This window comes from Canis lupus, chromosome 12, assembly GCF_003254725.2.
Source record: "Canis lupus dingo isolate Sandy chromosome 12, ASM325472v2, whole genome shotgun sequence".
Lineage (NCBI taxonomy): Eukaryota > Metazoa > Chordata > Mammalia > Carnivora > Canidae > Canis > Canis lupus.
The window spans coordinates 5,596,923-5,624,795 of NC_064254.1; the positions used below are offsets into that span (position 1 = coordinate 5,596,923).

Genomic DNA, 27,873 nt, shown 5'->3' on the forward strand with positions numbered 1-27,873 from the left:
TTTGAGGATGAGGTTCAATTTTACTCATGGAAGAAAATGTTTAAGATTTCCTTACAAGGAACACAGGGACCATCCACAGCGCTGGTGTTCTCTAAGTGTCATGGCCATCTTGGGCTTTTCCAGGAGGCAATCACAAACATCTCATAGCTGGTTGCTCTGCACAAACAAGTGGCCGATGAGTCTGCATTTCTCCAACAAACCAGGTGTGAACCAACAGTGATGGGTAAAAAAGAAGGAGATGGAGAAGGGTTTTCTTTCATCTGTTCTAGTAGGATTCAGGTTTTCTCAGAAGACAGGAGCAAAGCAGGAGTTGGCATTTACATTCCTTTTACAGCAAATGGTTATTCCAGAGAAAGCGCAGCAACACATGAACTCCTCCAAAGAAAAGCAAGACAAAATGAGCCAGTGCCTCTCTGACTTCCTGTTGGAGATCCTGTTTAACACAAGAATGAGAGGGGAGGGGGTTAAAAAAAAAAAAAAAGCAATAGAACAATCAGTAGATAGAAACTCCATATTAAGATTAATTCAATCAATGTCACAAACAAGCTTCTTGGGCTGCTTTATGAACTGTATGAGCCGGACAATATCTTGGTCTGTTGTGTAATGTCCACATCCTCTGCATGCCCTGGGAAGTCTTCCTCTGGGCGGGTTTTCCCATCTTAACCATCAGCAATCGGGGCACTCTTTTCAGGGCTGATGACCTCTTCCTCTGGCTTTGCAGAGCCTTTGCTTTGTTCTCTCAAAGAAGCAAGATGTTTGCTTTGGGGTTGAAAGAAAGGATAGGACATAGATGAGTGTGTGGGGGTGAATATGAGCCAAGTTGGAGGTAACAGAGCACAGCAGGTCTGTGGAGCAGTAAGCACACACCACTGTTTATTTGTGAACATCAAGAGAACAAGGCTGAGGGTCAAATACAAATGGGTCTCCCTGTCCCTGTCCCTCGTCCGGCAGTCCCTTCTCAACACAGCAGACTTGGTGGGCCATGAACTGTGCTCCTCTGCTCAATGCTCTCCAGCGGCTCTGCCTCAGTCCTCAGGGGGACCTCAGCGCCCTCCCTCATCTGCCTCTACCAACCACTCTGACATAGATTTTACTACTTTTTCTCCTACTCAGCCTCAGCCTCATTGCTTCCTTGCTCAAACATGCCATATCTGCTCCTGCCTCTGAGTCTCTGCTTTCGGCTTGCCTCCACTGTTACCCCACCCCACCCCACTCAGGACCCAGAATCTTGGGGTCCTGAGATCATCCAGGGCTCCCTCCACACCTCTGTCAAGGTTTTGCTCAGAAATTACCCTCCCAGTAAGGCCTTCCCTCCTCAACTTAAAACTGTAAATCCTCCAACACTCTTCATTTCTTTCCTTGCTTTATTTTTCTCCACAATATTTATCAGTGTCTGATAAGCTATATACTTTATTTGTTCACTTATAGTTTGTCTCCCTTTTAGATTATCAACTCCATGAGATTAGGGAGTTGTCTCATTTTTTAAAAGATTTTATTTATTTACTTGAGAGAAAGAGAGAACATACACACGGGGGCTAAGGAGAAAGGGAGAGGGAGAAGCAGACTCCCCACTAAAGCAGAGAGCCTGACAAGGGGCTCAATCCCAGAACCCAAGATCATGATCTAAGCCAAAGGCATCCACTTAAACAACTGAGCCATCCAGGTTCCCCAGTTTTGTCTCTTTTAATCTCTGCCATAACTCCAGTACTTAAACAGATCCTGACACACAGTAGATACTCAATAAGTGTTAGTTGAATAAATGAATGAATGAATGATAAACCAATAGTAGCAAGCTAAAGAATTTAGACTGTGTCCTGTCAGCAACTGGGAATCATTAGAGGATTTTCCCCCCTTTTTAGTTGATATCAGTTAGGAAAATTGAACGAGTTTCCTTCCAGCAATGTAGATGAGAAAATGTATACAGCACCAAGTCAGATGCTCATATATTTAAATTCTAGTTTTGTCACTTAATTGCCAAGTGACCTTAGGTTACCTAATCTCTCTGAGCCTCAACCGATTTCTCCTGAAATGCTAATCCACTAACCCATAAAATTATTGGGAGAATTAAATGAAATGTTTAAGAGTCTTTCAAAGAGCACCTGCAAGAAATTGTTTAATAAACATTGGCTTCTCTCCCCTCTTTCTAACAAGCTAAGATATTCCATATGCATTATTGTACCAATGAGGGTCCCAGAGGGAACAGATGGCACACTGCAGAGTAGGATAATTCAGAAAGAGGGGTACTTGGGTGGTTCAGTTCACTTGGGTCATGATCTTGGGGTCCTGAGATCAAGCCCTACATCAGGGTCCCTGCTCCATGGGAGGCTTCTCACTCTCTCTTTGTCCCCAATCTCGTGCTCACTCTCTCTCAATCATGCAGTCTCTCTCTCTCTCATAAATAAATAAAATCTTTTTTTAAAAAAAGGATAATTCAGGGAGAGTTAAATAAAGAGACTATCTACAAAGGTGGGGGACAAACAAGGTGATGCAGTTCCCCAGGCTAGTAATGTCTCAATTATTGCCTACTCCTAGGCCTGTAAGGATGGCAGGGGAGGCAAGGGCACAATTTCTAGAATCCAAAAGGAAAGAGTCCTCTAGAGAAAAATTCCAAAGACATATTTAAATCCTAAAAGTGATAGGAAGACTATTTTAAAACATACTTTAGGGGGGATCCCTGGGTGGTGCAGCGGTTTAGCGCCTGCCTTTGGCCCAGGGCGCGATCCTGGAGACCCGGGATCGAATCCCACGTCAGGCTCCTGGTGCATGGAATCTGCTTCTCCCTCTGCCTGTGTCTCTGCCTCTCTCTCTCTCTCTGTGTGACTATCATAAATAAATAAAAATTAAAAAAAAAAAACATACTTTAGGGATACCTGGGTGGCAGAGTCAGTTAAGCATTCAATTCTTGGTTTTGGCTCAGGTTATGATCTCGGAGTTGTGGAATCAAGCTCCACATTGGGCTCTGCACTCAGTGTGGAATCTGCTTGGGATTCTCTCTCCCTCTCACCAACCCCCTTCAAAATAAATAAATAAATTTTTTCTTAAAATAATAAAAATAAAACATACTTTCTACCTAGGAAAATTACATGCCCTGGATGGGGGGGGGGGGGGGAAGACCAGGTCCTTGAACCAAAATCCCGCAAAACCCCTAAATAGCAAAATAGAAGATGTTTTTTTTTTAATTTTTATTTATTTATGATAGTCACAGAGAGAGAAAGAGAGGCAGAGACACAGGCAGAGAGAAGCAGGCTCCATGTACCGGGAGCCCGACGTGGGAATCGATCCCCGGTCTCCAGGATCGCGCCCTAGGCCAAAGGCAGGCGCCAAACCGCTGTGCCACCCAGGGATCCCAGAAGATGTCATTTTTGAGAATCAAGGCCTATTTGAAAATAAAGAACACTTGCTTAAGTGAAAACCGCAAGAAATCAAATTACATGGCAGCTCAAGGACAATCCATTTAGCAGACAAAAGCTGCTCCTTGTTAGGGAGTTTCAAGAGCAAGAATAAAAGTTTCTTTAAATACACCAAAAGCAAGAAGACATCTGGAGAATCACTGTGGCCACTTGATTAAACAGAGTACAAAAGGTAAATAAATGATGACTATATATGAAATATACCATTCCAGGTTTGAAATTCTGTTAAAGTTGCTTGATTTAAGTCTTGAACCAGCAGAGTAAAGCCTTGAGCATTTTAGAGCCAAACTTCAGAGGTATTTTTTAAATTATTTTTTAAATGTACTGTGGTCTATTTATAAGTGGTCTAAAATGTAATTTTGTGGTCCAGGACAAGATATCTTTAACAGTCTAGGGCAAAGCCAGCTTTGAAAAATGCTGCAGGGAAAGCTAGGGCAGGCGTATAGATAGACACACAGATCAATGGAATAGAATGGAGAGTCCAGAAATAAACCCTCACATTTACAGCCAAATGATTTTTGACAAGGATGACAAGGCAATTTAATAGGGAGAGAATAGTCTTTTCTTTTCAACAAATAGTGCTGGGACAGCTGGATACCCATATGCAAAGGAACGAAGATGATCTTTTAACTCATACCATATGTAAAAACGAACTCCAAATGGATCAAAGACCTAAATATAAGGGCTAAAACTAAATCTCTCAGAAGAACAAATAGGTGTAAATCTTCATGGCTTTGGATTAGGCAATGGCTTCTTAGATATAACCCCAAAAGTAGCAGAAATAAAAGAAAAAAATACATAAATTGAACTCCATCAAAATTAAAAACTGTGCTTAAAGAACACCATCAAAAAAGTGAAAATGGGAGAAAATATAAGGAACCTCCACCTAGAATGTACAAAGAACTCCTACAACTCAATAATGAAAAAGAAGAATAATCCAATTTTAAAATGGACAAAGAATGTGAATAGACATTTTTCCAAGGAGATATACAAATGAGCAGTAAGCACATAGGAAGATATACAACATCAGGGAATCCCATCAGGGAATTGTAGATCACTTGGGACTCCACACCCACCAGGCTGGCTATAATAAAAAAGACAGTTAACAACAAATGTTGTCAAGGATGTGGAGAAACTGGAATCCTCACATCCTGCTACTGTGCCACAATGTAAAATGGTGCAGCCACTTTAGAAAACCACCTGGAAGTTCCTCCAAAAGTTAAACATAAAGTTGCCCCATGACTCAGCAATTCCATTCCTAGATATACTCCACAAAGAATTGAAAACATATTTCTACACAAAAACTTCTACACAAATGTTCATGGCATTGTTATTCATAACAGTCAAAGTTTAAACCACCAAAATGTCCATCAACTGCTGAATGGATAAACAAAATGTGATACATACATACAATGGGATAATGTTCAGCAATAAAAAGAAATAGAATAGGGCGCCTGGGTGGCTCAGTTGGTTAAGTGTCTGCCTTCAGCTCAGGTCATGATCTTAGGGTCTTGGAATCAAGCCCCACATAGGGCTCCCTCTGCCTGCTGCTCCCCATGCTTGTGCTTTCTTCCTTTCTCCCTCTCAAATAAAGAAAACAAAAAGAAATAGAATACTGATAGGTGTTACAATATGGAAGAACCTTGAAAAAAAACATGTGAAGTGAAAGAAACCATACACGAAAGGCTGCATATTAGTCCACTTACATGAAATGTTCAGAATAGGCAAATCCATGGAGATAGAAGGAATTGGGTGGGGCTGGGAAGAAAAGTGGGAGGAAACAGAAGTGACTATTAACTATTGGGTCTGAGGTGTCTTTCTGAGGTGATGAAAATGTTCTAAAGTTGATTCTGATGATGGCTGTACAGCTCTGTGAATATTCGAAAACCATTTGTCGTACAATCTCAATAAGTGAATTGTATAGTATGTGAATTTTATTTTTCCATAAAGTTATTTATTTTTTTAAAAAGCCAGGAGAGTTCAATGTCAACTTATTAAGCTGTAGCCGTAAATTTAAGACATAAGTTAATTATACCTTCAAAGGGAAGGGAAAGAAAGAAGGAGGAAAATTGAATAGGAAGTTAGGTAGAGCAGTGCCCTCTTGACTGGGTTGAGGCAAATACAGAAAACAGGTCGCTGTGCTTTGTCCTCCTCTGTTCTCTCCTCTTGAAAGAAAAAAATTATAAGGAACCATGAGTATTCAGAGTTTGCAGATAAAGAAGCAGGAACATTGAGCTAAGGATCTTAATTCATAAAGTACAGTCATCTGGGAAAACTTTCCTACAGAAGAGACTGCGGCCTGGAAGGGAAATGGTGAATAACAGGAATATGCGGTGATAAATGATCCATAGCAGAGGTGGTCAACTCCAACTGGGAAAGGGCGAAGGCAGAAAATTAGTTCATTCTTGGCTGAGATAACATTTAGTCATCATTTTCTGTGGCTCAGGCTCTGTTCTAAGTGATTTACATGAATTATCTCATTTAATTTTCACGACAGTGCTCGCTTCGGCAGCACATATACTAAAATAATTTTCACGACAGCCTACTCTCTGCCTGGCAGCCAGTCCTTATCCTAAATGTAGATCAATCAGCTCATGGCACTCTCCTGCTCTCTCTTCCCTGAAGCTTCCTTTATCTCTAGGGTAAAACCCAGACACCTTACCACTGCCTCTAACACTGAGACCAACTTCTGGACTTCAACTCTCTCCACTCCAGCCTCCTTGCTGTGCCTTAAGCCTGCTCCTATCACAGAGGCTTTGCACTCCCTGTTCCCCAGCCCAGAACACTTTTCCCCACAGGTATTCCCATGGCTCATTCCCTGATTTCCACTCTCCGCTCAAATATTGCCTCCCCAAGAAAGGCCTTCCCCAAAGTCACTGTGCATCACTCAGCATCCCCCATCCTTCTTTGAGCCTGCACCCCTATCTGACGAGTCATCTGCTTTACTGTCCCCCTCCTACATTACAAGTTCAACGAGTGCAGGCTCATCTGCTACCCTGCTCTCTGCTCTGGCTACCAATGCCTGGAACTGAGTCTAGCATACGGTAAGCACTAAATAAAATGTGTTTGAATGAAAGTTGTCCATCAAATATTTTATTTGACGCTCTGTGTTTATTTCCTCTTTCCTTCTCACTTTTAGTAGTTGGGATGTTTAGTCTCAGGGAATGTGTTCTCTGAGGGAAGGGCTGAGTATTGTTCACCTTTGGACCCGACCATAAAAGAGGGCATGGCACTCCCTGAAGCCAACATGATGGCAACAGTAGTGATGAACAAGAAATCATCACAGGACAGGTCCATTTGAGGGAAAGAAGTTGAGCTCTGAAGGCAGCCCCTCCCCCACCCAGCCCCACCCCCTTATGGAGCAATTATAGGTTGTTCTGGTGGACTTGAACACCTCTTAAGACATCAAACGGTAATCATTCTTCTTTCCCGTTTCCCCTTATTATCTCTTATAATAATCAAGAGAAACAAAGAAACCAGAGGGGTAGGGTTATCGTTATCACCTCTGGGTTGGTTCAAGGAGGAAAACCATGACAAAGCAAAGGCTTTCTTCCCTGAATGAGTATTAGATTCACCTGGGGAGCCTTTTTTTTTTTTTTTTTAAGATTTTACTTATTTGACAGAGAGCGAACACCAGCGGGCATGAGGCTCCCCAGTGAGGCGGGGAGCCTGAGGTGGGCTCAACCCCAGGACCATAGGAATCAGGACCTGAATCGAAGGCAGGCACTTAACCGACTGAGCCACCCAGGTGCCCCACCACCTGGAGAGCTTTTAAAGTACCTGATGTCGGGCAGCCTGGGTGGCTCAGCGGTTTAGCGCCGCCTTCAGCTCAGGGCCTGATCCTGGAGACCTAGGATCGAGTCCCACGTCGGGCTCCCTGCATAGAGCCTGCTTCTCCCTCTGCCTGTGTCTCTGCCCCTCTGTGTCTCTCATGAATAAATAAATAAAATTTAAAAAAAAAAGTGCCCAGACCACACATCTCATGCCAATTAAATCAGAATCTCTCAAGGTAGGGCCCAGGCGGCTGTTCTTCAAACTCCACAGGTGAATCTAATATGCACTCTAGTTTGAGGGTGTGGAGCAACGTTTCTCACACCTTAATGTGCACACACATCTCTGGGGTATGTGTAAAAAAGTAGATTCTGATTCCAGCACTGAGGCTGGGGACTGAGATTTTGCACATTGACCAGTTGCCAAAAGCTGCTGCTGCTATACAGCTGTCCATGTACCACAGTTTGAATAGCAAGTGTGAGATCAAATACTGGCTTTGACTCACGTTCACAATTTTCAGATCTAATGTTCATACTCTAGACATTACTAATCCATGTGTTCTGTTAATTCCTGGGCATCCCAGCCACTTGACAGCCATTGTTCTGTTTGCTTTTCCTCGCTACCTGACTGACCGTGGCTGGGGAAAACGAAGACCCACCTCTTGAACCATCCTACGATCAATGCTGTCTCCAGTGTTTCTCAACTGCATGGCCAACTTGTGGATTATTTCCTCCTGGTGATGGTTCTGGCCAATGCTACTCTCCTTAGGCTGAGAAGGCAGACTGTGATCTACATTGACAGGAAAGAGTTCAAGAGAGATGATTAACTATCTGTAAATCACTCCCCACTTGTCACTAAAAACTGTCTCAGGCAATGAGAGGGATGAAATCTCATCATCAATGATTATAGAAATGCAAAGTCTTGCCTTGGAATAGATTAATCTAGATTTCAAATCTTTTAGAAGTAACATCAGAAAAAATAATTTTAGTAGTATATTTTACTTAAGACAATACAGCCAAAGTATTAGTATTAAACATATAATCAATAGAAAATTATTACCAATATGTTTTGCATTCTTATTTATTATACTTAAGTCTTTCAAATCCAGTGTTTATTTTATACCTACAGCAATCTCAATCCAGGTGCTATCTTTTCATTGGAAAACCTTAATCTGTATTTTGATTTCATGAAATCTACAGTTTAAAGGTAGATATATACAACCCAGTTGTTCCAAACATACTTAAGAGTTTTCCAACAATGAAATCAAGTGTCAGGTTTTTTGTTTGTTTTTACTGAAATTTGATTTGCCAGCATATAGTGTAACACCCAGTTACAAGTGCTCTCCTCAGTGCCCGTCACCCAAGTGTCAGTTTTTACATTAAATAATTTAAAAATAAAAAAAAAAATAAAAATAAATAAATAAATTAAAAATAACGAAAACTTAAAACTCAGTTCCTCAATGGGCCACATTTCAAGCACTCAGGAGGCAAACATGGTTAATAGTTACTCTGCTGCACAACTCAGGTCTCTATCTTTATAGTTTTGTAAAATAGATTTTTCCATTTCATGCTTATATCCATGGTCCTTGAATGAGTTCCTCCTTCAAGTGCTCCTCCTCTCCTTGAATGAGTTCCTCCTTGAATGAGTTCCTCCTTCAAGTGCTCTCTTCAGTGCCCGTCACCCAAGTGTCAGTTTTTACATTTAAATAAATTAAAAATAACGAAAACTTAAAACTCAGTTCCTCAATGGGCCACATTTCAAGCACTCAGGAGGCAAACATGGTTAATAGTTACTCTACTGCACAACTCAGGTCTCTATCTTTATAGTTTTGTAAAATAGATTTTTCCATTTCATGCTTATATCCATGGTCCTTGAATGAGTTCCTCCAAACCTTATTTGCTTTTAACAACCAATGAGTGTTTTTAAGCAATACTATGAGTAAACTACTGTGCTGGATGCTTTGGGGAACTTACAAAGATTAAGACAAGGTTTCTGTCCTTAAGTTGTGTACAACCGGGATCCCTGGGTGGCGCAGCGGTTTGGCGCCTGCCTTTGGCCCAGGGCGCGATCCTGGAGACCCAGGATCGAGTCCCACGTCGGGCTCCCGGTGCATGGAGCCTGCTTCTCCCTCTGCCTGTGTCTCTGCCTCTCTCTCTCTCTGTGACTATCATAAATAAATAAAATTAAAAAAAAAATTAAAAAAAAAAGTTGTGTACAACCCTCTGGTTGGGATGAAACAATTACCAAGTGCTTCAGGCATACAGAGGAGGAGCAAATAAATTTGGACTAAAGTAGATATAAGTATGGCTTCATAGACACAGCAAATTTTGCATTGAACCTATTTTGTTTCAATACAATTTGAGGACTTTGATTTTCCAGGCTTTGAACTGAGAGAGTAAGTCCTGTCCTCAAAAAATCTAGCAGGAGAGAGACACAAACTACAATTCAACATGTTATATATAAGAGCAAGGTCTACACAGAGGAGTCAGGACAGATGACCCTAAAAAGTGATAACTGAATTCAGTCTTGAAGAATGAAGAATGAAAAATTAGCCAGGAGAAGGGAGAGATGGGGGTGGGCCCAGCTGGGAAGGAATGGCAAACGAGATCTTTCAAGCAGAAGTGTCAACTGAGCAAAAGCACAGGGATGACAGTGAGGTTTTGTACATAAAGTCTAAGTAGGGCTATTGTTGAAAGGCAGGCGATGATGAGAGACAGAGGTAAGAGAGTAGGCAAAAGTAAAATCATAAAGGCACAGAAAGAGGCTTGGACTTCATCTAGGAGAGCAGGGGACCCACCGAAGGATTTTAAGCTGGAAATTACAGGATCAGATTTCTTCTAGCTCTTTCCTTCTGGGATTGAAGTGGAGATGGGTAAAATTTAAGACAGGGAATGCAGTAAGAGGCTACTGCAAAGTACTGCAGAGAGATGATAAGGAGTTGCCTTATAATAACTAGCTTGCCTACCCCACGCCAGCATTGTCTTACTAACTACTTCCTCACAATGACCCCCATGTGGTCATAACCGCAGGGTACAGATGAGAGAACTGTGGATTAGGGCAGTCCTTTTCAAACTTGGCTCTGGCTTGGAATCCCTTGGGAAGTCTTTAAAAATTCACACAGTTCAGGCCTCACTTCATTCCAGTGAAATCAGTTGAACCAAGCAAGCAGCAGTATTTTATTTAAAGCTCCTTAGGTAGTTGCCATGGACCGGTGATTTAGATGGGTTGAGTAATTTGCCCAGGGTTTGAAAGCTAGTAAGTGTGAGAGCCAGGATTTAAACCTAGGTCTGCCTGGCTGCAGAGCCCATATTCTTAAACCTCACCATACAGAGCTTGAACTAGTGCATACACACCTGAAGCAGTACTAATAGGGGTGAGTGGTGAGAACAAATCCTATAAATACTTGGGAAACAGAATAGGCCAGAATTTGGCAATAGATTAGCTGAGAAATGTGAGGGAAAAGGAAATTCTTACTTTTCCAGCTCAGGACACTGGAAAGGTGATGGCATCATCAGCTGTACAGAGAATGAGGGTCAAGGGCGGACAGGTATAGAAGGTAGAGGAGGCAGGTAGAAAGAAGAAGAAGCTAATTTTGAGTTCTTTTATACATTTAAGGTACCTGGTAGGACATCTTAGCAGGCATCTGGAATATTTCTGAAGCAAAAAAACAAAAAAAAAGCAATATATCCAAAGCTCAAGGGATGTCAGAACTCAAAGATTTATGAGTTTCATTTATTTATTCAATAAAAATGTAGGAGAGAGTAAGATCTTTCTGAGCTTATATAGCTGATGGATAAGATTGATGATTAACAAGGTAAGCAAAGGAACAAAAGACCATAAAAATGACTGAGAAGGAATAATGAGAGAAGTAAATGGGAAAGCAGAAGAAACAGTGTTTTCCTAACCATTTTTAAATGCCTTTTGAAAATTTCCTTCTCAGGGAACCTGGATGGTTCAGTGGGTCAAGCATCTGCCTTTGGCTTAGGTCATGATCCTAGGGTCCTGGGATTGGGCTCTGCACTCAGTGGGGAATCAGCTTCTCCCTCCCCCTCTCCTTTTGCCCTTCCCTCTGCTCATGCTCTCTCTTTCAAATAAAATATTTTTTAAAAAAAGAAAATTTCCTTCTGAAATATATTATTGGGCATCGTTACTTGTAACTATAGTATATTGACTATGACTCTGTGTGTGCATGTGTTGATGAGGATGATAATGATTCTGAATCCTGAAACACACCTTACAGTCCTTTCATTAAAGATGCCCATCTTTAATGTGATGTCCACATCCCCTTCCAAAAGAATCTGCCATGTTGCCTAAGCAATCAAGCTCCTTCCATGTCCCCACCCCAACCCTAGGCCACAGCTGTTTGGATCAGAGATGAATACCTGACCTAAGCACATACACTGGCTGGCCAGGTAGTCAGAACCTAGCCTCTCAAGAGAACACGGTCCCTTCACCTCTGTTCAATGTTCAAGAGACTAAGGGAAAAGTTGTCAGTAGGACAAGGAATGCCACAGGATTATGTCAGGCCTAGGATAAGTCAAAGCATTTGCAAATGAAAATTATGAAGGGGAAGGAAACATTTAAAGGAGAGATAGAGGAAGCTCCCAACAGAGAAGAAGTAAGCAGAACAAACATTCATTAGAAAGCAAGACTCAAAAAAGACTGGGCCCAGAACTGCCTCAGAACCTGAACCCTCCAAGTTCAGTTCTGTTTCATAAGCGTTCTCACCAGCAAACACAGCTTTTTGGAGGTGACTGGAGTAAGTTTCTTCCCTGCAACCAAACAAATAGTCATCAATATCCATATCAATTTCCAAAGCTGTCAAATATAGGAAAAACTGTGTAGGAAATTGTGTTGGCAATAAATCTGCTTCAGGGCAGACTCCAAAAGTGAAATTTAAAAATTAGTTTCCGGGCAGCCCCGGTGGTGCAGCGGTTTAGCGCCGCCTGCAGCCCGGGGTGTGATCCTGGAGATCCAGGATCAAGTCCCACGTCGGGTTCCCTGCATGGAGCCTGTTTCTCTCTCTGCCTGTGTCTCTGCCTCTCTCGCTCTCTCTCTGAATAAATAAATAAGTAAATCTTAAATAAATAAATAAATAAATAAATAAATAAATAATAATAAAAATAAAAATTAGTTTCCTGGGGTGCCCAGCTGGCTCAGTCAATGGGATATTGACTCTTGATCCCGGGGTTGTGAGTCCGAGCCCCACACTGGATGTAGAGATTACTTCAAAATAAAATCTTTAAAAAATAATAAAATAAAATAAAAATTAGGTTCCTGGCAGCTTGTGTTTTGGTTCTGATCATTTAGTCATTCCTCATAAAAGTTGAATGCAAGGGCGCCTGGGTGGCTCAGTCCGTTAAACATCTTCCTTCAGCTCAGGTCATGATCCCAGGGTCCTGGATAAGACTGAACCCCTTGTCTGGCTCCCTGCTCAGTGCTGAGTTTGCTTCTCCCTCTCCCTCTGCCCCTCTCTCCCCCGCTCCTTGTGCTCATGAATGCACACACACACTCTCTCTCTCTCAAATAAATAAATAAAATATATTTTTTAAAGTTGAATACAAAATGGCTTCAGGGCTCTGCTGTACTAACCTGTTTAGTCAGCATTATTTGCTGACTCTTAAAGAGAGACTGATATCCCTGTCCTGCAGACATTTACGCAGCAAAATAACTATGTCACCATATTATAATAAATATTATAAAATTACAGGTAAGAAATTGTTAAATCAAATTTCTAAAACAGTTATATGTTGAAGAAGTGCAAAGTCCTGTGACAAGATAACCAAAACAAATTAAACAAAAAAGTAAATAAAACTGTATTTTCCAAGTATTGAATTTTTTATATCCAGAGGGGAAAAGTATCTTGCTCTATGCTGAAAAGTTGTATGGAGAAATATATATATATTTATTTATATAAATATATATTTTGTATTATGTAAATATAATATATTTATATATTATATTTATAAAATAGTGTATAATCATATATATACTATATAACATAGTTACTATATATACATATAATAGTATATATAGTATTATACTATATAACATATATACTATATATATGTGTGTACTATATATATACACACATATCTCCACACAGAGTTCTGAAAATAAAATCACAGTCTAAATGGGCTACTGGGAAATCTGGGACAATCATGTGATTAATCTTTTTGCAAGAATAATTCCTTCATAAAGCAAATAATAAGCCTCAATGTATTGTAATTTTAAAAAACACTGCTGTAAAAAAATAAAATAAAAAACACTGCTGTGTGTTAAGAATCCTACATAAGAAACTTTGACCACCTCTCCCTTCAGTTGCACTCAGGAAATCTTCTAAGCAAATATGGTTTTATAAGTGTTTCTCTGCTGCTAGCTATAATGTGAATATTTTAATTTCTCATATAGTGATCATGCTTTCATAAGCTTGATTTTGTTCACTAAAAGTAGAGGTCTAGGGACTTCTGGCTCAAGGCTGAACACAAGCATTGGCCTCCCATTGCCCCTAATCCCTCCCAAGACATCACCAAAATGAATGTATGAAAAAAAATAAATAAAGCCACAAAAGTGAAAAGAATGGAAGACTGGGTCAACAGCAGATGGGAGATCTGTACATGTTTCTGGAAGGCAGAAAGCAGATGAGACAAGATATGGACCAATAAGCCAGGCAGAGAAAGCACCAAGACTTCACCACAAGAGTTCCTGAGGCTTGCAAGGTCATTTACTCCACTAAATGGAGCCCTTCCAGGGCTGGGAGAAGGAGATGTGACATTGGCTGGAAATCTGATGGGAATCACCTGTATCACTTGGTGGCCTCGACACCCCCAGGCCACTCACTATACCCACACACTTCAGGCAAAAAAAAAAAAAAAAAAAAAAAAACCCAGACCACTCTTCTCTAATGGAAGAAAACAAATCTTGTGAAGAAAGCTAAGGTTTCTTTAGGAATGTTGGTGCCTCAAATTAAAGATCTCCTTGTTCTAGTATTTGGGGGACCTGGGACCAGAAAGTGAGCTCCCTAACTCATCTCCCTAAAGCACCCCCAACTCAGAGCTCTCCTATGCCTCCATATGAGTCTCCACTCAGCAGGGAGCCAGTTAGGCAGAGTGGTAAAATTTTGAAACCAGATCACTTGGGTCCAAATACAAAACCCACTACAGATAACACTGTGAAACCCGGGACAAGTTATTTAATCTCTCTGTGCCTCAGTTTCTCCAACTGTAAGATGGGAATAGTAATGTAATAGTAATGTATTAGTAAAACCCTAAGATTTTTTTCCAAAGATTTTATTTATTTATTTATTTATTTATTTATTTATTTATTTGAGAGAGAGAGAGAGAGAGAGAGAGAGCATAAGCAGAGGCAGAAGCAGAGGGAGAAGCAAACTTTCCACTGAGCAGGGAGCCCAATGTGGAGCTTGATCCTAGGACCCTGGGATCATGACCTGAGCAGAAGGCAGGTGCTTAACAGACTGAGCCCCCCAGGTGCCCCAACCCTAAGATTTTTTAATGCCTCTAAAATCAAAATATATTTTATAACCTATGGCATGTCATATTTCAACAACATTTATCTTCTTAGTAGTAAACAACAATGATGGTATATTTATCTTCTTAGTAGTAAACAAAATGATGGTATATTTTACAATTGATGGAATGTAATGAAACTTAAAATATCATAGTAACTACCTCATAGAGTGGTATTTGAGATGATTAAATGAATTAATATATTTAGCTTGCACAAGGCAGTGCCTGGAACATGGGTAGACACTACATAAATGTTAGCTACTGCTACCATCTAAGAAAACAGTCCTACTCACACAAAGCAGAGAAAAAAAAACACACCAGCTACCCAGTCCATATTTCTTTAAAATAACACAGGATCACTAGGCAATTGAGAAGGACCAAAGAATGCAAGAAATACCAGAAAAACAAACTAAGCTAATCCTAAAGAAAATATATAATTCAGGGAATGGAAGAGAATGTTTGCAATTTCTAATGTATATATTTTGAGAGATTTAAGAAAATATTACATTCAAGAACAAAAAGAGAATGCTATGAAAAAAGAATAATCCTAGAGCAAAATCTTTCTGATTTAAAAAATATGATTGCCAAAATTAAAAGCATAACAGTTTGTCTGAAAAAATAAAGTCAAGGAAATCACTCAGAAAAAAAATCAGAAGGTGAAAAATATGAAAGAAAAGATGACCTAGAGGGCCAATATGGAAAGATGAGTATTTGATTTATGGGAATGCCAGAAAGAGAGAAATGGGAGGGGGGGCAGATTTCAAAGCAAAGAACGTAAGAGAGCTCCCCAAAGCTGAAAGACACCAAACTTCAGATTAGAAAGTAACCCCCACACATACACACGCACATACACACAAAAGCCCCACAAAGTTCTCAGGACAACAAATGGGGAAGTAAAAACCTCACTTCTAGAACATATTAAAATTTCAAAATAAAATAAAATAAAATAAATAAATAAATAAAATAAAATTTCAAAACACTAAGCATAGGAGATGCTAAAAATCTCCAGAGAAACATTGATTTGTTTGGCAACAGACTTCCCATGAATGCATGAGTGAATGAATGAATGAATATAAAGGAACTATTTTTGCCCTGAAGAATCTTATAAAAGATTATTTTCAACCTAGAATTCCATGTCTAGCAGAACTCTCAATTATATGTGAGAGGTGAATAAAGATATTTGCAGATATATGAAGGTTTGGGAAGATTTTCTTCCATCCAAAATTCCTGAGGAGGTCTCCAAAAGAAGTCTTCCAGTAACACAGACTATGACTAAACCAAGAAAGAAAAAAATTTGGCAGAAGGTGAATCCAACCCACATGATCTGGGAAAGTCCCCGGATGACAGAGGTGCAATACGCCTAGAAAGAGACTAGATGGGAGTTAGAGAACAGCTCTAGAAGGGAAGTCTCCCGGGCAAGGAAGACTTATAGAAGAGCCAGTACAGCTGAAAATTGGGGGAAATTCAAAGAAATGGAAACTATAAATCATGTGGCAGAAGAGAAGGTGGGGCATCTGGGGGGCTCAATTGGTTAGGTATCTGCCTTTGGCTCAGGTCATGATCCCAGGATCCTGGGATCCAGTCCCCAAACAGGCTCCCTGTTTAGCACAGAGTCTGCTTCTCCCTCTCTTCCCTGCCCCTGCTCATTCTCTCCCTCTCTCCCTCCTTCTCTCTCTCTTTCTATAAATAAATAAATAAATAAATAAATAAATAAATAAATAAATAAATAAATAAATTCCTTAAAAGAAGAAAAAAAGGAAAGGCAATAAGAAAGTCCAGAAAACAATAAAAGGTCATACAGGAAGTTTATGGTCTGAATGTGAAGCAAATTATAATGTGGCTTAAGTTGAAGATGAAGGAATTGCTTTATAGTTCCTTCTAACAGGGCATTCGTCTGTGTTAAACTTCATGGTACTTACCTGTATGACACGGCAATTTTGTCCCTGTTTCAATCACCGGGAAGTGATTATACTTAGAGAAAAAAATCCTTCCCGTACATATGGATTTTATTGCTGGTGGCCACCACCCCTAAACTTCAGGGTCTTGAACAACCGTTTACCTTTGGATGCTGACACAACAAGTGGACAGAACTGAGTGTGAAGCGTCTGAAGTCTTGGCCTCTCCACATGTGGGACCATCTGCTTCCAGATTGGAAAAATACATACGTCTCCTTTGCAGAAACAAACTACCTTAGTGAAAAGTAAGGCCTCATCTCAAACTCAGTGAAACCTTTCCTTTTAATTGAGGAAAGTGGCATCTTTTAAGAGCACTTTAAGCCATTAAGTAGTGCTGTAAGTTCAACTACTTTGAACATTTAAATCTGCCAAGTGCAAAATCAGTGGTCACTGCCTCATCTCAAAGGTCATCTTTTCAGGGGTGCCTGGCTGGCTCAGTTGGTTGAGTGTCTGCCTGTGGCTTGGGTCATGATCCTAAAGTCTCGGGACTGGGCCCCACATTGGGCTCCCTGCTTGGTGGGCATCTGCCTCTTTCTCTGCCCCTCACCCTGCTCTCATGCTGTATTTCACTCTCTCTAAATAAATAAAACTTTTTTAAAAAGGACATCTTTTCAAAACCAATTAAACATATATAGTTGAATGTTCAATAGCTAACAATACCCAAGCTGAATAACAATTTCAAAACAGTTTGCTTAAATTTAGCGAGACCACTATAATCAATCTCAGGAAAGCTCAAATCTCTCACCAAGGACAAACTGCTCTTTTCAAAAAGGACTGCTGGTATCACCCAGGACTGAAGTAGAGCAAAAGAGAATTGTTCATACAGTAAGGATGAAAAGAAGTTTGCATGACAGCGAAGTGTGAATTTGAGCCACTAGACTGGATTTAGCGCCAAGAGGTATAGACTACTCTTCCAAAGGGTGCCCTGATGAAGGAAGGAGAGAGAATAGGCAGTAGCAAAAAGAAGAGATATGTCGAAGGAATTTCCTAGGTTGAGAGTCCTGAGCAGGTTTTGTAGGTTGAGGAGAGGAATTAGAGCAGAAATAATGGCAATGAAAGATAGAGTAGAGCAAATTGTCGAGGGAACATCCCAGAGGTTTAGGAGCAATGAGAATAAAAGTACATGGAAAGTTTATTAATTAAACTTCGATTAATTTTGAATCGAAGGTGGGGGGTGGGGAGGAGTAGGGGGTGTGCCCTTCCTCTGAGATAGAATAGAAGGAGGTAAGTTGTGATGTTGGTGTAAAGAAGTCTGGAGCAAGGGAGAAGGAGATTCGGGTGTGTACCCCAATGACATCAATTTTGTACATGAAGCAGAAAACTACGCCATCAGCTGAGAAAGAAGGGGATCCTAAAGTGGCTGAAATTAGTTACTAACAGAAATGGAAAAAAGAAAACTGATCAGAGTTGTATAACAGGAGCTGAAGACAAGCATCACCTCCCCCACCCCCAAAAAAAGAGAAAGAAAAAAATGTGTATATATCCTTCATGAGCATTCTCTTTCCAGCCAGTAGGTGTCCTAACCTTGAATCTAAACAAAAGAAATTTCTATCCCATCCTCCATAGGGGAAGCTTCAAGGTTTGGCCCAGTTACTTTCTAATTTCCTGTTCTTAAGCAAGATACTTAGATTCTCTGGGCCTCAGTTTCCTCATTTGTTAAAAAGGACTTTAAAATTATTATGAATATTAGGGGCACCTGGGTGGCTCAGTTGGTTAAGCAGCTGCCTTCGGCTCAGGGCATGATCTCACAGTCCTGGGATTGAGCCCTGAGAGGCTCCCTGCTCAGTGGGGAGCGTGATTCTCCCTCTCCCTCTGCCCCTCCTCCACACTTGTGCTCATTCTCTCTCTTTCAAACAAATAAATAAATAAAATATTTCAAAAAAGATTATTATGATATTAAAAACTGATGTTCATAGGTGCCAGGTATACAATAAGGCTTATATATCTTATTGACTACCACTAGACTTGGTATTTGGCAGTATTTACATAGGTACAAAAATGTAAACCAAGGTTATTGGTTTCTAACTTTTGGACTCAGCTGATGGACAAAGCATGGAAGAGTTGCTTGTGGCTGGAGGCCAGAATGTAAATGCTAACAACTCTGGCTATATAAAAATAAAAAAGTGTAAGGGACAAAGAGCAGGGTGAGCAGAGGACTGGAAAGTTAGTATCTGCCTCTTATAAAATGGGGAGTCATGTGATCATGCTGAAAATATATGAAATAAGGAGTTTAAATTGCTTAAGTTTACAAAGACAACGAAGAGAAGTGTTACAATAATAATTTAACTATTAAACATGAGAAGAGAGGGTATGATCTGTCATGTTAAAGAATCAATAGGAAAAAAAGAATCAATGGATGGCATCAATTCGATAAACCAAGAGATAGATGAACAAACACATTATTTAGAACAGTACTTCTCAACTCTGGCTATACATGATTATTGACTTGGAGACAAAAAAAAAAAAAAAAAACAATTTGGGGGACGCCTGGGTGGCTCAGCGGTTGAGCAGACATCTGCCTTTGCTCAGGGCGTGATCCTGGAGCCCCGGGATCAAGTCCCACATCAGGATCCCTGCATGGAGCCTGCTTGTCCCTCTGCCTGTGTCTCTGCCTCTCTCTCTGTGTGTCTCTCATGAATAAGCAAATAAAAACTTAAAAAAAAAATTGGGGGGATGCCTGGGTGGCTCAGGCAGTTAAGTAGTCGGCCTTCAGTTCAGATCATAATCCCAGGGTCCTGGGACTAAGCCCTGAGCCCTGTATCGGGCTCCCTGCTCAGCAGGGAATCTGCTTCTCCCTCTCCCTTTAACCCTCCCCTCTCCTCCTGTGCACCTGCACATTCATGCATGCTCTTGCACACGCATGCTCTCTCTCAAATGAATAAATAAAAAAACTTAAAAAAAAAAAACACTTGGTTGTTCTTGGAATAAACCTACACATAGGTTGTTTTTGTTTTGTTTTTTTAAAAAAGCTTCCCAGGTGATCCTAACATACAGAGTTGAGACTCATTAATCTACACAACTGAAAAACAGCCAGTTAAAGAGTTTCTCTTCTGGAAATGGGACAGTGGGATAGGGTAGAGGTGAAAGGAGAGGCTGGATACTAATTTAGCCTTCATTCATTCATTCATTCATTCAACAAATACAGTAGAAGGCCTTCAGGCCCTTTTTACCAAACAACCTCTCTAATCCATGATTTGTTCTCATGGGCATGAGTGCCTGGAGAAAAAAAAAAATGTAATGCAATGAAATACATCATCATTACCTGATTCCATACATTTATTATTTTTTTATCTTATTTATTTATTCATAAGAGACAGAGAGAGTGTGAGGCAGAGATACAGGCAGGGGGCGCCCAATGTGGGACTTGATCCCGGGACTCCAGGATCACACCCTGGGCTGAAGGCAGACGCTTAACCACTGAGCCACCCAAATGTCCCTGATTCCATACATTTAAATACATTGGGCAGCCAGTGAGAACCACTTCTGCCTGAGTACAAAGTGTATCACCTATGCAGGGTAATACAGTTGGAAAAAAACAATCTTTCACAAGAGATCAGCCAGGCTGTGAGCAGCCTGGGAAAAGATGAAGGGGAAGAGTGTCTAAGGGCACTGGAGAGCACCCACTCCACTTCACAGGCCCCCTTTCCTTCTGCCAGATGCCACTGAGCCAGGGCTGCCTGACTGGGTTCAAAAGTAAAGAACTCTGAAAGGTGCCGGAGTAGTTCCTTTGGTTGAGCCTCTGACTCTTGATTTCGACGAAGGTCATGTTCTCAGGGTCCCATGATGGGTTCCATGCTCAATAAGGAGTCTGCTTCTCTCCTTCTCCCTCTCCCCATTCGCTCTATCTCTAAGATAAATAAAATAAAATATTTTTTTTAAAAAAGCTGTGAGGGCAATGGCCCTCAGAGTTCCTGAACCCTACAACAGAGTAAAGAGGGAGAGGGCGAAGAGAGGGGGCAGGGAGGGCTAGGGTCTCAGTACAATAATTTGCCTCAGCCAAGAGTAAGCCCCTACGTAGGTGGCTTACATAGTAGCTGAAATATATGGCCCTTTGATAAAAATTGCAACCATACTGTCATTTCAGTTTCTATTGCTGTTTTCAAGAGTATCATGAAACCTACACATATTAATGACATTCACATCTCAGGCCATCTTGAAATAACACCCTAATGATTAGTTGACACCCAAACGAAGGGTTGAGGGTATTAGTGAGGACTGAGAGCCTCCCCAGGAGAGAAGGTTCCCAGAAAGGAGAAATACTATCCTCTCTGGGCACAATCAAGTAGAGAGATCCTCCAAAGGGAGGTCACCTACTTCGAAGTGGTAAGGGCCAGCCCTGCCTATGCCAATCAAAAGCATAATGACTTGCATCTCTTAGTTTAACTCATCAATTAACTGTCATCTGGGAAATACAAAATCTAGTATCTGCATTAGGAAGATGGAATACAAGTTGGATATGTTTCAGTAATGGACAATAAGAGAAATGAGGAGCTATATGAAAGGCAACAAGGCTTGGGTAGCTCAACTGGGTAGGCAAAGGGGCAGAAAAGGAAGGACATGGAGGTAGGATGCAACAGAGGATTGAGTGTGCCAAAGCCAGAGATGTGTTTTGCATTCTGGAACTCAACATAATAACTATTCATATTTTGTGCATGTCTGATCAACTGAACAGTGAATTCCTTGAGGATTCTATTTCATAACTCTGGAATCTTGCTCAATGCCCTACACATAGAAGGTATCCAACAGATATTATCGATTATGATTCTAAAGATGCGGTTGCATAAAGGGAGTGGAGAGAATGGGACAGAACATAGGGTTAGACGAAAAAACATTGGCTATTCTATAAGTTTATCTAAGAACAGCCCTACCTTTTAGTTTCTCTTGAAGACAAATATTTCATTTAAACTTGTACAACATCAACAATAATTCACATTCACATATTATTGCCTCTTGGCATACAACTTTATCAAAAGCCTGAAGATACTCCCACAGTTGATGGGAATGAAACTGGAACAACTTCTGTAGGGGGCAATGTATCTGTCAAATTTTACAAATGCAAATATGTTCAAGATTATTTGTTGTAGGGATCCCTGGGTGGCGCAGTGGTTTGGCACCTGCCTTTGGCCCGGGGCGCGATCCTGGAGACCCGGGATCGAATCCCACATCAGGCTCCCGGTGCATGGAGCCTGCTTCTCTCTGCCTATGTCTCTGCCTCTCTCTCTCTCTCTGTGACTATCATAAATAAATAAAATTTAAAAAAAAAAAAAAAGGAAACCAAGTTGGATTCCTTAAAAAAAAAAAAAGATTATTTATTGTAGCATTCGTGTCAATAGTAAATGATTGGAAACAACCGAAATGTATATCAAGAGTAAACTATTTAAATAAATTATGTTATATTCACACAATGGAATATTATGCCTTGTAAATAACACTGTATTAATGCAGAAAGATCTCCAAATCATATTGTTAAGTGAGAAAACAAAGACAATGTGCTTTGTATGCTACCTTTTCTCTAAAAAGGGAGTATAAAAATCTATACTCACAATTATTCATATTTACATAAAGAACCTCTAGAAGAATGTCCCAAAATCAAGAACAATGGTTGCCTATAATAAGAAGTGCTGAGAGTGGCAACTGAACAGACAGGGAACAAGAATGTAAGACTTTTCACCATATGCCAAAATTTTCATATTCTTTGGTTTTCCACTCATGAAAATGTGTTTTTATAAGCAAACACTTGTATAGCACTTAATGTCTCAGTCATTGTTGCATGCTATTTAAAATTAGTAACTCATTTATTATTGATATGTTAATGTGAATACTCAAATTTTAATTTAAAAAATATCTCAGGGATGCCTGCGTGGCTCAGCAGTTAAGTGTCTGCCTTCAGCTCAGGGCATGATCCTGGAGTCCCGGGATCAAGTTCTGCATCAGGCTCCCTGTGAGGAGCCTGTTTCTTCCTCTGCCTGTGTCTCTGCCTATCTCTCCCTATCTCTCTCTCTCTCTCTTTCTCTCTGCGTCTCTCATGAATACATTTTTAAAATCTTTAAAAAATAAAAAAATAAAAAATACCTCATGAATGTCATAATTGTACTGCGGTTATGCAGAAAAATCTTTGTTCTTGGGAGATAAATTTAGAGATAGAATTATTTAGAGATGAAGTTAGTATATCTACTTTATCTAACTCTCTTTGTAGCAAAGAAAAACATCTGTACATCCATTCACGAGTATGTGTGAATGTAGAGAGAGATAAAAAGATAAAGTAAATGTGCCACCTCCCCCCCAAAAATGGTAAATCCATGTAAAAGGTATATGACTAACCATAGACTTATTTATGCAACTCTTTTGTAGATTTTAAATTTTCCAAGGTAAACACTGGAAAGGAAAAAATATCTCAGGAAAGTCCTTAAAAGTGAAATAAAACATTTCTATTTAGTTTCTATAAACTCTTTGGACTGGTTTTCAAGGCGCTTAGATCACATCTCAATTCATCCATCCAGCCTTCTTATCCTGTTTGACCAAATCTTACCTTTGAATCACATCTCAAAAATTACTTTCTCAAGATGTATTTTTTGAATCTTCCAAAAGACTGTGTTCTCTTACCACTTTGAATTCCTGTAGTGCTTTTAGTTCTGTTGAGATATAGCATATTCTAAATGGTTATAATCATTGCATGTTTTTATTATATAAAACAAGAGATGATAATGTATATTAGACGCATATATTGATTTTTAAGATTTAATTTATTTATTCATGAGAGATACAGAGAGAGAGGCAGAGACACAGGCAGAGAGAGAAGCAGGGTCCCTGAGGGGAACCTGTTGTGGGTGGGATTCTATCAGGGAACTCTAGTATCAGGCCCTAAACTGAAGGCAGATGCTGAACCACTGAGCCACCTAGGCATCCCTAGATGTGTATAGTGTATACTTACCTACTGTACATACATTGTCTATAACAATAATTATAGGTTATGAGTCACTCCCTAAGAACTTAACAATTGAATGATAAAAGTGTCTTTGATAACTTGGAAGCAAGATTAATTTATATGTGGTGGAAAGGAGTGAGAGGGGCAGTCACTGGAAGGGGAGAGGCTATCAGCTCTCCCTTGGCCAAGCTGCTCCCTCCGCCTGCAACTCCCACTGTCCTTAACTCCTTCAGGTTCTCAGGCCTGGGTTACATCTTGAGCGAAGCCTTCTCTAATCTCTCTGCTAGGTCAAAGACCCATTATAGCACCTGGACCTCTTCTTAGCACTAATCCCATCATATTGAACATTACTATGTTTAATTGACTACTATCTGCCTCCTTTACCACACAGTACGCTCCGGGGTGGAAGGCACTGTTAATGTTTTTGTTCATCACTGTCATCCCAGTATGTAGCATGGCATCTGGAATTCAGTAGGCCCTAGCAATTTTTTTTTTTTGAATGAATAAAATAAGAAAATGCGTCCACCTAGAGGAAGAGGGAGTTGATGAGACTTAGGAGAAGCAAAAATGAGCACCCAAGCACTCTCAAAGGGAGAAAGAGGCTGAATAACTGGACTAGACTTATACAATCCACTTATCTCATTTATACCTAGACACACACTTACGTCATGCTGCCCTCCCCTACCAGTAATTATTGCACTTTTTATAAGTGGAAAAGCCCTATTTTGTTTTTACTAATTGTTTCCCCAAGAGTTTCTCATTTCCCTTAAATGACTTATCAGGACCTCCCAAGGGGAGGGGATGCCCAGAGGGGATGCCCTGGACTTCCCAAGATCCTCCGCATCCCCTCAACTTTTCCAAGAAAAAGTGGTTAAGTTCCCCTCACAAAAATTGCTTCCTTGGGGACCCCTGGGTGGCTCAGCGGCTTGGCGCTGGCCTTCGGCCCAGGGTGTGATCCTGGGGACTCGGGATCGAGCCCCATGTTGGGCTCCCTGCAGGGAGCCTGCCTCTCTCTGTGTCTCTCATAAATAAAATCTTTTTTAAATAATTGTTTTCTTTCTCCGAGGAGTTCAACGTTCAAACGTGTCTATTTCCCAAAAGTAACAAGAGAAACAGATGTGGGCTTCACACTGCATAACGACTGGTGATTTCCACTTCCAGTCTGTGTCCAAAAGCCAAAAGAGGGGGAAAGGAGACCTTTCCAGAATCAGCTTCCTCATAGGGGTTTTACGTTGAGCAGTACTTAAGGCGTTTTTTGGTTCTTTTGTTCTCGTTCTTGTTAAGGTTCCCAGCGAGACAGCTTCCGCAGGCCCTCGGAGCGACCTCCCGCGACCCCACCAGCCCCTGCAAATGGCGGTGGCCCAGCCGCGCTCTCCCGCGGCGCTGCGAGCCAGGTCACGTGGACCCGCTGTGGCCAATGAGGGGCGCGCACCGCGCTCCCAGGCGGCCCGCGCGCTCTCCGGGCCCCTGGCGGCGAGCGGGAGACGTGGGCTGCGTGTCCGCAGGACTCCGGCCGGCGCCTCCCCTCACCCTGCGGCTCGGCGCTCCTGACGCCGTCCGGACACCTCCGCGGCCCTCTCACAGCGCCGCCCTCAGTCTGCGCGCACCTACATGCCCCCCAAAGGCAAAGGGAGAAGCGCGCGGCAGCCTCCTGGGCCGGGAAGCGGGTGGGAAAGAAGCGGGAGGCTCGTGCCGGATCCCAGTCCCCTGGACGCTCGCCGCTGGCCCGCCCGGGGGGCCCAGCGGGTCGGCGCCGCCCTCGGCCCGGGGCGCGATCCTGGAGACGCGGATCGAGTCCCGCGTCGGGCTCCCTGCGAGGAGCCTGCTTCTCCCTCTGCCTGTGTCTCTGCCTCTCTCTCTCTCTCTCTCTCTCATGAATTAGTAAATAAAATCTTAAAAAAAAAAAAAAAAAAAGACCAGTCCCGAGTAAGGCTTTACATACAGAGCGAAAACAAACACGTCGACTGGTTGTTGGCGGTCACCCCGTACATCAAGCGGAGGGGCTTTGGTTTTCACCCTGCTTCTGCGTTTGAGGCGAGACTAATTAGGAAAGCATTTGGACCAGCCTCCCATGGGGCACCTCGGAAGGGGCCCGAGGAGGAATCTGTGAGGATCCAATGGTTTCGCTGAGTGTGAAAACGTACCAGGAAAAGTTTACAACATTAGTTCCAGAACAGTGATTGCGATTGCGCAGCCTTATGAATATGCTGAAAACCACTGGATTCTGCCCTTTAAGAGGTTAAACTTTATGGTGTACGGGGTTACATCTCAAACATGTTCTAGAAGGTATTCACAGGTGACAGTCTCAGGCTTTAGGCAATCATTGTTGACACCTGCACATACCAAAATTCAGTATTTCAGTCAATTCGGGTCTTTCTAGAAGATAGCTACCCTATTTGATATGGTGGCAAGAGACTATCAGGATGCCTGAAATTGCCACTTTCTCAGTGGCTTATACTTCTTTTTAAAATGGAGAATAGTCTGAAATTAGCTTTGATTATTCCTCTCAGGTGTTTAGCATATTCTTAATCTAAAAGTCTAAGAAAAAAAAACATAAATTTAACACCTGATCCTAATATCCTTCACAACATAAGGCTTTAATTTTCCAACATTCAGGGACATTTAGTAAGCGTGCAAATTTTTGTAAAACAATAATTCAAGCTTATCTTTCCTTCATGTTCTTTCCTATATTGGCAAAATCAAAGAGGAACCTAAAGTGTATTTTCCCTACTTAACATGGACATTGTCAGGTCAAGTTAAAGACGAATTTGTATTAAAAGACAAATATGATCTATTTTAGTTAATTTGGGGTCATCTGAATGAGTTGTCACATCAACAATTCAGAGCTAATAGACACTAAGAGATTTAGTATCATGAGGCAAAGTCAGCTTTAGATTTTTACCACCGAAGAACATTGATGAATAGATTTACCACTATCTTCTTACAGTTAATGTTTAAATAATCTATTTAAGGCCCAATTTTATGTCCTCAATACCAAGCAAAATATGTGCTAGATAGAATATTTATCTTAGCTTAACACAAATAATATCTTACCTGGGTTCCTTGACATGGCTGAAACTGGCTGGGAGCTGACAAGTCGGGTCATGTACTCCTTCTGAAAACTGTATTTCACCCACAGGGATTTGCAACAATTTGTTACTTTGGGAGAGGGATTCAGAAGTTCTTTAGGTTCACAAACAATGGTATCATGTTTTTTCTTCATGTTTTTTCCCTGTTGAAAAATATATCTTCAGAGAATTTCCCCCATCAGTATATATTCAGTATGTTTGATGAATATTGGTGTTCTCACAATACAAGCAGCCTTTATTCTACATATCTAAGGGTTATGGTTTAGAGTGGAAAATGGAACAGGGTAATTAAGGTCTTTTTTCAACTTAGATAAACATCTTTAAGACCTATGCTGTTGGTCTTTAGATCTGCAACACCACCCCACATCCTCATCTCCAAGCAGTTTTTCTTCAATAGCCACGTTCTACCAACAGAGCAGTCTAAATAAGTATGCATAGAAAAAGGCAGACGTATTAACATCACCAAAAAGAAAATAGATTAAAATCATAGAGATGGGGAGGGTTGGAGATGAAATACATTTTTGTCCTACTTCCTTGTGTATGTATGATTTTGTATTATCTCTTTATGTCTCCACATACACAAAGTCCATCTCTACAAACACTAATGAAGACTATTCTCCTGTCCCACCTTTTTCTAATACTGTAGCACCAACCCAATACATTGAAGAATTGAACTGAGACTTTTCATTGTTTACCAGTGCCTTTAATTCTCTTGACTTAAAGGTTGGCCACAGAGTTTCACTTTCTAGTTTACCTTCTAAATCTAAGCAGTTACTGAAAGGGAAGGAATGGTTAAGAGCAGTCAGACAATAAAGAACAACAAAAAAAAGTAACAGGAGAAAACTTCAGGAGTCTTAGATCAGTGCTACCCAATACAAATTTGTGACTCAGATATGTAATTTTAAGGTTTCTAGCAGCTACACTAAGCAAGTAAAAAGAATCATGTAAAAGTAATTTTAATGATATATTTTATTTACCCAAATATATCCCAAAATAAATCCAGATATTATCATTCTAATAAGTAATCAGTATAAAAAATTATTAATGAAATATCTTACATTCTTGTTAATGTACGTCTTCAAAATCCAGTATGTCTTTTACACTTACAATACATCTCAATTTGGACTCAGCCACATTTCCGGTACTCAGTAGCTACACGTGGCTAGTGGCTGCATTGCAGCTTTAGACAAAGAAACA

General features: G+C 40.8%; 1 protein-coding gene across 2 annotated transcripts; it reads right to left on the reverse strand.

The window, feature by feature from the left end:
- On the reverse strand, nt 1-27,873 carry PXT1 (peroxisomal testis enriched protein 1). 2 transcript variants are annotated; one of them, XM_025418582.3, is made up of 4 exons: nt 27,735-27,870; nt 26,642-26,819; nt 7,840-7,970; nt 1-433 (listed from the first exon to the last, which is right to left on the reverse strand). In XM_025418582.3, the coding sequence occupies exons 2-4, from the start codon at nt 26,808-26,810 to the stop codon at nt 329-331; spliced, it is 405 nt and encodes a 134-aa protein (XP_025274367.3). In that variant the 5' UTR covers nt 26,811-26,819; nt 27,735-27,870; the 3' UTR covers nt 1-328. The 2 variants fall into 2 exon arrangements, with proteins under 2 accessions (XP_025274367.3, XP_025274368.3); XM_025418583.3 differs by lacking the exon at nt 1-433 and adding an exon at nt 441-759 and having other exon boundaries at nt 27,735-27,873.